At 25.1% G+C, this 12,877-nt stretch overlaps 1 protein-coding gene across 1 annotated transcript in view; it reads left to right on the top strand.

The window, feature by feature from the left end:
* Nucleotides 1–550: 550 nt before the first annotated feature.
* The window catches only part of LOC129615174 (protein bark beetle), a 36,782-nt gene continuing 24,455 nt past the window's right edge, over nt 551–12,877 (top strand). The window contains exons 1-2 of the mRNA XM_055530272.1: nt 551–561; nt 642–1,002. Of these exons, the coding sequence (XP_055386247.1) occupies nt 551–561; nt 642–1,002 (372 nt within the window). The remainder of the gene's footprint in view (nt 562–641; nt 1,003–12,877) is intronic.

Below are 12,877 nucleotides of genomic sequence, written 5' to 3'. Positions count from 1 at the left end.
ATTATAATCAATTTTTATATACATACATACTTATTATCTAATACACATAATATTTTTATTTACCTAAACAGGTTCACGCAGTGTAAACAAAATGTAAAGTGAAACTTTAATACTTTTAACAACAAAAAAAAAACGAAAAGAAAAAACACCTGTGAATAATATTTGTTTATGTTACGTTCAAAGCTATTTGATAAGAATCGAAAAAAAAAATTCAAAATAAAAGGAGTAAAATAAGCAAAAGAGATAAGAATAATAAATACAAGATTAAAATCGATGAATCGATAAGAAAATTTATCGATTAGATAAAAAAAATTTTCAATACAATTTAATTATATATATATACACAAGAATATATAATATAAATTTATGTAACAATAAAAAAAAAATAATTTAATAAAAATGAAGTTTTTTAAATATAAAAAACGTTTAAATAAAAAATTAATTATAATTGATGGTATTAAACCACCGTTTTTATTATATTATTCATTTTTATTATTAATAATTAATTTAAGTGTAGCACAAGAAATTTTAGTTAATGAAATTGATCCAAATGAATTGGGTGTTGAATATGTTTCAACAAATAATGAAAATAATAACGATGATAATGAAAATCATTATCATCATCCACAACAGAATAATAATAATGATCATATAATAGATAATAATGAAAATAATCATAATTTTAATGATAACATCAACAGTAATAATAATAATAATAATTATGATAGTTATAATAATAATATAAATAAATTAAGTGATAGTAATAATAACATTAATAATAATAATAAAGTTGATGTTTTAATAACAGATTTTAATAGTGGAACAGAATTAAAAGATCAAAAAATTATTGGTGAAAAATATTTAAGAAAATCAAATAGTCCATATATTGTTAGAAGTGATATTGAAATTGAAAATGGTGCTAAATTAATAATTGAACCAGGTGTTAAAGTATTTTTTGCCCCAATGGTTGGTATTGATGTCAAAGGAATATTAAATGCAGTTGTGAGTATTGAATTTTTATTTTTTTTCTTTATTAATAAGTACTTAATGTGAAAATTATATAAGTAGTATAGCTAGAGCTAGCACCGTAGTAAAAAATTAAACATTTGAAAATAGTTAATATTATGTTTGCTAAATCAGTGCGGTTATAATCAAAAACTATAAAATTGAATTTGGAACTATCTAATTCTATTTAAGTACTTAAAATTATAAGTTTTTGTCTATACAGAGTGATTCTGAAAGGTATATAACAACACATACCATTGGTTAGAGGATCGAAAATGGGTAAAACATTTGTTCCGAACTTGGTGCCAAATCTCAAGGGTTTCCGAGTTCCAGGGGTTTTAACGAATTTTCACGACATTTTTAATTATCCAGTTTTTTTTATTATAACTTCCGTATTGAAAAAGATTGGGACTTCAAACAAGCAGTTTCTGAAAGGCCTAATGAAGGGCTTAATATAGACATACTGCTTAATTCTTTTTTTATGAACCTACGGAATGCCAAACATTTGAACTTTAGGCAAAATCAAATTTTTCCCTTGTTTTATTTTTTCAGTTTTTTCTAACTGGAAATTTCGTTAAAAAATTTTTTAAACCACGAAATATTTTTACAGAATATTTTCCAGCTTTAAGTCCTCAAACATTAAAACATTTTTTATGGTACAGAAGATATAGTACAAAAACCACAAATATTGTGAGCCACAAATTTAATTAAAATCAAACCAGATGTTGATAAAACTAAAATTAAATTGAATTTAATATTCCTTTATCAAAAACTTTACAAGTTTTTCTTCTTTCAAATCTATTTCTATTCAATTACATATTTTAAAGCAATTGCTTTACTGGAACACCCCTTTAGTTGCATCAACCGTATGTCAATTTAGTTTTTGTAAAACAATGTTTGAAATTTATTAATTCCATTAAATTAATTATAATTGTTTATTAGCTTCATAATGTAAATACCACAAACTCCATTTTGTTCAAAAAAATTGAATTTTCCTATTAAAAAAATTTTTTTCTATTAAAATAAATGTCAAAATTTATATGGCATACCTTTACAAATTCGCTCCACCTGGATAATTTTAATAAGCTCAGATGCCAAATGGTGTCTAGATTTCGAAAATATTTTTTTCAAATTTTTAAATTGCACCCAATCTGAGAAAAATGCATTTAAAAATTCCAAACCATATAGGTACCATTTCTTATAAAAATTGGCAAAAATTAAAAACCTACCAATTTTCTTTACCAAGAAAAGTTTCGAAAAAAATTTTTTGATTACTAGATTTTTTTTGTTTTTCATAATACAAAATTCTTGTTTTTCTTTTCAAAAATTTCAAATTTTTTAAATTCAATTTTTGTTTTTCAATTAAAAAGTTTGTATAAAATTTCGTTTCAATTTTGTTATTATTTGTTACATTTCAATAAAAACATTAAAATTCAGATTTTTTACAACAAACTTGATGTTCATCCAAAATTATGTTAATGATATTTGGTAATTATAGCGCCTAAAATAGGTAAAAATCAAAAATAGTGAAAAATAGGGGCTTTAAAATCTTTATAAAAAAATCTGTACCATAAAATTTTTTTTAATGTTTGAGGACTTAAGTTAAATATCAAGCAGCTGGGCAAAATTCTAAAAAAAAAGTTTCAAGGTTTAAAAAAATTTCTTACGAAATTATCCAAACTTAAACTGAAAAAATAAAACAAGGGAAAAATTTGATTTTGCCTAAAGTTCAAATGCTTTGTATTCCGAGGATACATAAAATACAGAATGAAGCAACATGTTTTTTTTAAGCCCTTTACTAGATCTTTCAGAAACTGTTTGTGTGAAGTCCCCATCTTTTTCAGAACAGAAGTTATAATCAAAATACTTGGATAAGTAAAAATTTCGTGAAAATTCGTTCAAATCCCTGGAACCCGGAAACCCTTGAGATTTGGCACCCAGTTCGGAATAAATATTTTACCCATTTTCGATCCTTTAACCAATGGGTATATGTTGTTGTATACAAAATACCTTTATGTATATATATGTGCAGAAAATACCTTTATTAATTCCAAAATTATTTATTCAGCTTTTTTATACCCTGCACTTCGTGAAGGGTATATTAACTTTGGTATGGAGTTTGTAACTACTTGAAGGAGTCATCTGCGGTATGGACATATATATATATTCTTGCTCAGCGTAAAATTCTGCGTTGATTTAGACATGTCCGTCCGTCCGTCCGTCCGTCCGTCCGTCCGATCGCACGATAACTCAAAAACGAATAATGCAATCGACACCAAACTTTCACAAGTTGCTTCTTTTGTGCCAAGGACGAACCCTATTGTTATTGGACCAATTCGGACATCGGGTTCGGGTAGCTGCCATACAACTCAAAGAGTTTATTTTAATTATTTCAAAAACTAATAAAGGTACAAATATAAAATTTTCTATACATGTGTCCAATTATATTCTACATATGCTCTAAAAATTTTAATGAGGTAGCTACACCGGTTCGGGTGGCTGCCATACAACTCCAAAAGCAAATTTTTTATATTCGGCAAAATAATAAAGTCAGATTCATGAAACTTGGTAGTTGTGTGTCCAATTATAGGTCAAAGATATTTCTGAAGTTTTGGTGGAATTGCTTGACAGGTTCGAGTGGCTTCCATACAAGTCCAAAAGCTTATTTTAAATATTTGGAAAAGTAATAAAGTGAGATTCTTGAAACTTGGCAGTTATGTGTCCAATTATAGATCAGATATACCTGCGAAGTTTTAGTGGAATTGCTTGACAGGTTCGGGTACCTGCCATACAACTCCAAAAGCTAATTTTAAATATTTGGAAAAATAATAAAGTCAAATTTATGAAACTTGGCAGTTGTGTGTCCAATTATAGATCAGATATATTTGCGAAGTTTCAGTGGAGTTGCTTGGCAGGTTCGGGTACCTGCCATACAACTCCAAAAGCTAATTTTAAATATTTGGAAAAATAATAAAGTCAAATTTATGAAACTTGGCAGTTGTGTGTCCAATTATAGGTCAAAGATATTTCTGAAGTTTTGGTGGAATTGCTTGACAGGTTCGAGTGGCTTCCATACAAGTCCAAAAGCTTATTTTAAATATTTGGAAAAGTAATAAAGTTAGATTCTTGAAACTTGGCAGTTATGTGTCCAATTATAGATCAGATATACCTGCGAAGTTTTAGTGGAATTGCTTGACAGGTTCGGGTACCTGCCATACAACTCCAAAAGCTAATTTTAAATATTTGGAAAAGAAATAAAGTTAGATTCATGAAACTTGGCAGTTGTCTGTCCAATTATAGGTCAAAGATATTTCTGAAGTTTTGGTTGAATTGCTCTACAGCTACGAGTAGCTCCCATACAAGTCCAAAAGTTTAAATATTTGGAAAAATAAAGTCAGATTCATGAAACTTGGCAGTTGTGTGTCCAGTTATAAATCAGACATATCCGTGAAATTTCTATAGAATGGTTTCACAGGTTTGAGTAATTGCTATACAACAATGAAAGGTGCAGGGTATAATTCAATCGGTTCATACCGACTGAAACGTTTTTACTTGTTTTAAATTAAAATTTCAAAACTCATTCGAATAGAGTCGAGTTTGACGAATTTTTAACAACTAGCATTTAAATATGCATGTTCTCCGAATTTTAATCTCAGTCAAAATTTGGTTTACATGTTTCAACTAGCTCTGTAGTTTTTTATTAAAAATTAAATAAATCTAAACTGTGTTTATTCGACAAATGTTTTTTGAACTTGGTAAATTTCTTCTTTAAACCTCAGAAATTTTTAGGTAGAATTCAGACAATAAAAGAATAATAGGGTTAAGGTGTTTAGGAAAACTTTTCAATAATTCCCTATAACTTTCTTTTGTTCTCAAAAATATCCTTTGAAAAATAATCCCCCTGAAATTTATTTTATAATAAAGTTAATATTTTTATATAATTTTCTTGTAATTCTTATATTTACTTAGCTTTTACGACTATTTTAATAATAATATCAAAAGAATTTTTTTTTATAATACTTAGATAAAATTTTCTTTTGAATTTTATAAAAGTTTGTTTTTAAATAGTTTTAAATAAGTGTGATTGGTTTATTGTCCTATATAATTTCTTTGATGTTCTATAATAGTTCAATTATACGGATATTGTTATGAGATTGTTTGTAGTTCGCTTTTTCTTTGACTCATTATAAGAAAGATATTATGTATTAAGAAATTTTCTATTGTTCGTTTAACATTTTATGTGATGTGTAAATAGTAAAATTTACAGTTTTGCATGTATAGAAGAACTATTTTCCCTTAAAATAAAAAATTGTTTCCGAAAAACATATTTAATTAAATAAGCTTGTATCTACAGTTGTAAAAATTACTGACATGTTACATAATATGTTCATCAGAATCAGAAATCACTGTGGAATACCGAAATAAATGTGAGAATTACTGCAAAATAAAAACTGTAATATATTTTTGATTATTGTATAAAACCAAAACGGTTCATATGATTCAACTGCGCTACGCATAATAATTTAACAATATTGCTGATAATTTAGCAAATGTTTATGGAGAAACTAGATTAGCAACATTTGTTTATGAACATAAATTCGTTTGTTAAAGGGATACATATGTGCTACTCTATTCACCATTCATTTGATCTGATTTCATTGTTTATATTCGTAATATGTTAAAATTAATGTTTTTGTCATTTGATTAATTGTTTTATGACAAATTTTCTGCCCTTATGTAGAAAAGAGTTGCATCATATGTATAAGCAATAATTGTGAAAAAAAATCAAATTTTATTGGCACTTTTATTGAGCTTACCTTTAAAAAATTACACATTTCTTTTAAACTTAAGTAGGAAATTGCCATATACACAAATACCCAAACCATATATCCAAATTGCGCTTTCATAAAATATTTTAGATCCATAAGAACTCATAAGTTGCCATATGAATTTATTTATTTTTGCAATATTTCATTGTTATTTCGTTATTCCATACATGTGTGCGATATTTATTTTATTTTAAGGCAATGTAAAATCTTATTCCTATATAATTAATAAATCATCAACTTACAATGACCTCAAAAGCTAAAAAGATAAAGTCACGAAGAAATGCAGAAAAAAAAAATCGAAAAACAAATAAAAAACAATGATGACAATTAGTTTAGACATTAATCAAGATAATAACTATACTTACTTAAAACTAACTGAAACATTATACAATTATACACGTATTATTAATATGTACATATATATCTATACATATATAAAATATTTAGTTAGTTCTTTCACATGTTTCACCTTGTTTTAATTAACATTAATTACCTATATATTTATATATGGAGAAAAAAAAAACAGTAAAATTAAAGACAAAAAACTTCATGAGTTCATTGAACTCATTTTAAGTTTTTCAAAGTATTGCGTATATGGTTGTAATTTTATGTCTTTTCTTAGTATAAACTTACTATACGGAAAGGGTTATAATATAAATAGACATAGTTAATCGCTAAGTACAATATACCTTGCCTTGCTTTGCTTATATTGCCATTATAAAAAAAAAGAAGTAATCATTATTGATTTTACATTATTTAGTCACGTATTTAGTACAACATTTTGTTTTAAGTACTTAAAATAAAAATTAATTTGAAATTTTGATTAGTTCCTATTTATTTATGGTCCGAATTAAAATATTTTAATAGATTTTTCTTTTAAGTGAGATAAAAATGTTTTAAAAGCAAGTTTAAGTGAAATTTTTATTTGGAATTGATTGGTAGTATTGGGCCGAAATTTTAGCTTTAGAGTTTGAATTAATAACCAGATATTTTAATATTTCATATGGTATGATGTATGAAGTTAAGATCAACTTAAAAAAAATTTGTGTATGCAAAGATGAAATGAAAAACCCCATTTTTTCTATATAAGTACAAAATAAAACTTAATTAATGCAAATTTTTAATTATGAATGGCATTTCCTATTTAGTTATGTCTTAATATGCAATTTTAATATTTTTTCATGCTAAACTTAATATGATTTAATTGTAAATATTTTTTTTTTGAATAATTACCATAATTTCTCAATTTTATATTAATTGAACTCGCCGTTTACATAATTTTTAATAATTTAATTAATTTGCTGCCATGTGCTTGATAAGTAGGAATACGTCTTTTGCTTTTAACTCTTTAAGTGGCATTAAAAAAATATTAAAATTCGAAAATGTCTTAAATTATAGATTTGATTGTAAGAACATGAATAACGTTGTATATTCCACTTCAAGAAATATTCAAAATAAGTTAATTATATTAAAAAAATTAATGGAATATAGCAAAATTAATGTATAAGAACATTTTATGGTCTAATTCTGTAATTAATTAATTATTTAAATTTATTTTATATTGTACAAAATTGCTCTATTTATTTTGAAATGGGGGTATTGACATTATACCGAATGTAAGAAAGAAATAATTTTTAAATGCTATTGGCAATTTTAGAACACTTAATCGTTATTCTTTTATATTTTATATATGAATACTAATTTAAAAAATTTATTGACAAAGTAAAAGTTTATATATGCTCACAATTTTAACATAAGTGCCTTGGATTGAAGTTAATCAACAATTTTTAATTACTAACGTATTTGTGGCATTGTGGTTTTCTACTATTGAAGTCGTACGGCAGCTACCAGAAAGAGCCAAGATATTTTAACGAATTTTTTCAAGCACATCGGGCCTACTAATATATTCGCTTGTGTAAAATATCAATATTACAGCTTTTATAGTTTCTGAGATATAGTCAAATAAACTTTTGAAGTTGTATGGCAGGTACCAGAAGGAGTCAAGTAATTTCAACGACTTTTATCAGACACATTGGCCCTACTAATATATTCGTTTGTGTGACATTTCAATACAATAGCCTTTATAGTTTCTGAGATATAGTCAAATAACTTGTGAAATTGTATGGCAGGTACCAGAAGGGGCCAAGTAATTTCAACGACTTTCATCAGACATATTGGCCCTACTAATATATTTGTTTGTGCGAAATTTCAATACCACAGCTTTTATAGTTTCTGAGATAAAGCCAAATAAATTTTGAAGTTGTATGGCAGCTACCCGAACCGGTACCCCGATCACTTACTACAGTCAATCATTTGCGAAAATTTGATGAACTTAGCTCAATTAGTTTTTGAGTTATCGTTGGGACGGACGGGCGGACGGACGGACAGACAAATCTAAATCAACTCAGAATTCGACGCTGATCAAAAACATACACTTGAGTCTATATCTAAGACCGTTATTTCTCAACGTTACAAACGGTAAGGCAAACTTAGTATACCCTTCCAACATACGTTCGTACGGGTATAAAAATAATTACAAAGCTTCAAGCTTAAGTAAAATAGAACAAAACAACGATTTTTTCTCGAGAAAATGTAAAAATGCTATTTAACTTTTTTTCATTTTTTAACCCAATCAAATATAAATTACAGGAGAATTATTAATACAGTTATCAGCCCCTTAATTTTATGAAATTAAAATTTTCTATAAGCAGCTACATACATATTTATATTATTCTATTGTGGCTTAAAAAACTACTTCTTTATAAGCATTAAATAATTACGCTTATTGCTAACTCATAGCTCCTTTAGTGGATTTCAAAATGACTACATATCATTATTGAAAATATTGGGTTAAGCATTAAAAATTGCAATTATACATACATAGCCCCCTATATAATGTTTTGTATTTAATAATTTTATTAAGTGCGACATGGGCGACTTGGTTTTATTAAATTAATTAATTATTTTTCAAAATTATTTTAAATTAAATTTACAACTTACTATTGTACCGCTAAATTTGCATTACAACTTGAATGGTACATACCATTGTAATGGTTCTGTTAATTAATAAAAATTTTTATTCTTTTCTTACTTTTAAATTTAAATTCGATTCATGTTTTCAACTCACAAATTAAAAGTAAAATAGTGAAAATTACACAAGGAAAAAAGAAAAACACAAGAATTCAAGACTGAAAGTCAATTATGGTTAATAAAATTCACTCATCATGACCTCAACTGTACAATAAGCTACAATACTACTTGACTGGTTGATCACATAAAAAAAAGATCTCTTCGTAGTTCTTATGCCTGTTCATTTTATTAGTACTTGTAGTAGAAACACATATTGTATGTGTTGAAGCTATGATGACAGTAAAGATTTTTACAAGCGCTCAACTTTGTTTTGTTTCCATGTTTTTTTTTTTATTTAATCAATTATAGTGAATCATTTTTTGGATTTTCGCTATATACACTTTTTTCTATACATAACGAATTAGTTAATTTATAGGGTCATTAAAGGGCTTTTCTTGCTTTTTAAATGATAATTGCTTAAACTGTGATAATGATAAAGATGAATTTTTTTTTTAAATGAATGCATCAATTATGATTGTGTAAATTTTTCTATTCAAAAAAATGCGATTGATGTACTTACTAATGTTGTGGGTCTGAATACACAAAATCGCTGATTTTTTCTTAAATTTTGTCATTTTTTCATAATATTTAAGAGTTTATTATCAATTAATTCAAACTTCATTCATTTTAATTGTATAAAAATTTGAAATTAACAAAAGAAATAACATTTTCTTGCATCTTTCTTTCTCTTTCTATCTTTTGATTTACTTTTGACCTATTTTGTAAAATTTTATCTTTATTACTTATTTTACTTTGCTGTTATCATTGATGCAATGCAATTCTTAATAGATCAGGAAAGATAATTTAATTTAAAATATAACAGTAAAGTTTTTTTTTGGGGTTAAAGTATTTAAAAAAAAATTTTTACAAAAGAAATAATCTTTTTAAGTGATTATTAATTACAAAAAAAAAAGTATTTTTTAGAAATAATTTTTATTAAGTTAAAGGTGGTGACATCATTGCCTATAATATTTTACGAGATGGAAGAAAAACAATTAGATTTTTGATAGCGTTTTTGAATTTTTTATTTATTCTTTAATAAATCCTCCATAATTAGGTCGATTTGTTTACTTTTTTTATAATTATTTCAATATGAAATGAAATTTAAAGTTCAATTTAAATTTTAGAATAATAAAGGAGGAAAAAAAATTTCAATTAATTCTCTAATTTGGAATTTAAAGAAAATTTCAAAGAAAAATTTGAAGAATAACACTAGATGACCCTAAAAACAACAGAAAATAAATTTTTACTTATAAATTTTATTTGTAAAAATTTAAAAATATTGAGTTGTAAATATTAACGAATTGACTCCCACTGAATTATATGGACACTCTTTTTGCGAAAACTTCTATAAGACTTTGAATATTTAATTCAATTTTCGTAAAAATTCAAATATTGTAGAATTCCGTGAAATCGTACTGGAAAATTTTTTATTCAAATTCAAATTCACCAGCATATTCAATTTAATACCATTCTTATTTTCATTTCTGTTCAATAATAGTCTTACCAAATCCAATTCTTTTTTACTACGCTTTTATGAAATGGAAAACTATTGACAAAATACCTTAATAATTGTTAAGTGCATTTCTACCAGAATTTCAAAAAATTCACAATACTGTTGAAATATCCAAATTAACACTGAACCCGAATTTATTTATTGTAGAATTTTAATCCTTATTCTTTATTAACTTCATTAAAAGAATAAACAATTCCTTTTTAAGAGTATAATTGTTTTTAATTTCTTATTTTAATGTTATAAACTCAATTTTACTTAAACAATAGTAACTACAATAATTTAGTTTTATTATAAATACTTAGAACCATTTTTTTTTCCACTCACAATCTTTTCAACTTTAATGAACTTTAATACTACGAAACTTCTGATTTTATTTTTCAATACTTATACGAGTACCAATTAACATAGGTCATGGCAGTTCATTATGTAAAGTTCACGCTTATGTTACAATCCTTTAAGCTGTCTTATCATAGAAACCTCCAAAATTTGAAGACAATAACATATGGCATTTCTTATTTATTGCATGAACTTCCATAAATATTTGAAACCAGTTGAAAATTATAAACTTTCGAAAAGGAAGAAAAACCATAACATTTAATATATTCTGGGGCAATAACAAAAGTAAGATACTTGCACCCCTTACTATAATCGATAAATTATAAATAAAAAAAAAAAATTACATGTTTATTGATTATATAAAAACATCTTTTATATGTATAGGAAGTATACTATATTAAGTATACAGTATTAAGAATTTTCCAATTATGGAAGTTACATTTTGAAGGATAATAATAATTCTGATGAAAAATTGCGTCAAAATGAACCTTGAATTCAATGTCAACGTTACATGTTTACTTACATTAAAGTTAATTATAACATAAAAATTATAAGGCACGTTCATTTCTTTATGTTTTAATTGCATGATTGGTTGCCTCCGCATGCATAAAATAGATTTTTTTTTTTATAAATTCATAACCGTACTACCTATATAAGGAAATATAATTTTTTATACATTTAAGCTTTTTATATAAAATTTATTTTTATACTAAATGTTAAGTAAATATTTATGTAAAAATAAACACCTTAATTAGTTTGTTTATTAAGTGCTAAAATGTACACATTTCCTCACAAAGTCATAATTTTTTTGATTTTAAAATGTGTCTCTATGTGTCTACAATTCTAGACTTAGATTGTAAACAGTAAAAATTTTGTAATGGAAAGAAAACCTCAATTTTAAGAAAAATTTCAAAGTTATCTTAAATGACATTAAGTGATCGTTTAGACAAAAATGACCAGAGCTTGTGGGATAAATTACCTACCTTATATAAATACAGTCACACTATTTTGTGATTTCATAAAGTCTTCGAATTCTAATATTATTTTAGAATAACTGAAAGTATAGTTATTCTAAAATAATATTATTCAAAACAAAATTGATCATACTACTTTTAAGGTTATTTCTATTAAAAAATTGTGATCTAGTCTAAAATTTCTCAACATTTTGTATTTAATTTCAAAATTTTTAAAAATATTGAACAGAATATATTTTCTCTATAAATTTTCGGTGAGTTTTCTGTAAGTAAAAACTATAAATAAGAATATTTTAAATTTTATTAGTTTTTTTCTGCTAAAATGAAAAGTTTTAGATTTTTATTGCAATTTACTAATGAGTCACAACATACTATTGGCTATATGATTCACAATATTTAATTTTTTTATTATAGTTTATTAATGATACAAGAATTTAAAGCAAAAGTATTAAGTATAAGGAAATTGTATAACACCTTAATGTCTAGAATAGTCAAAGCTAACTATAACATTAATAAACAAAATATTGCAAACATTTTTATATTATAGAAATTGTTGAATTATTTGTAATACTAAACGGCAAATTTATCACAAAATGCCTTATTATTTGCTGAAATGAACTTAGTCTGAAGTCTTTGTATGTTATGTTTATAAATATACATATTTATCCATGTATATAAGTAGCAAATATTTTTTTCTCATTTTTAATTAAATTAAAGTCCATTGCCAAATAATCAATTATAAATGTTATAAATAACATGAAATGTATATAAAATTATATAATAATTGAGATAAATAAAAAATGCATCCGATGGAATTTGATCAATCATAAAAAATGACATAATTTTCATAGTATTACGTTTTAATTACTTGGTTTTACGCCCGATAATTGCATTTGTTTTACTTTGCAAATATATACTTATAGCAGATGTTTCGTGCTGGTGGATTAAGTTACTTATACTTTAAGTCGATTTTATTAGCTTTTTTTTTATTTTCTTTTAAAAAGTAAATGAGTACGCCGCGCCGCATCTTAACTATATTTTTAATATCAAAATTGTTATTTCACTCATTTTTTTCATTTATGACCAAA

Source organism: Condylostylus longicornis, unplaced genomic scaffold (assembly GCF_029603195.1).
Source record: "Condylostylus longicornis isolate FDR11 unplaced genomic scaffold, ASM2960319v2 ptg000135l, whole genome shotgun sequence".
In the NCBI taxonomy this organism is placed as follows: domain Eukaryota; kingdom Metazoa; phylum Arthropoda; class Insecta; order Diptera; family Dolichopodidae; genus Condylostylus; species Condylostylus longicornis.
Note: the sequence above shows the minus strand (reverse complement) of the source record. Positions and strands in the feature narration are given on the sequence as shown.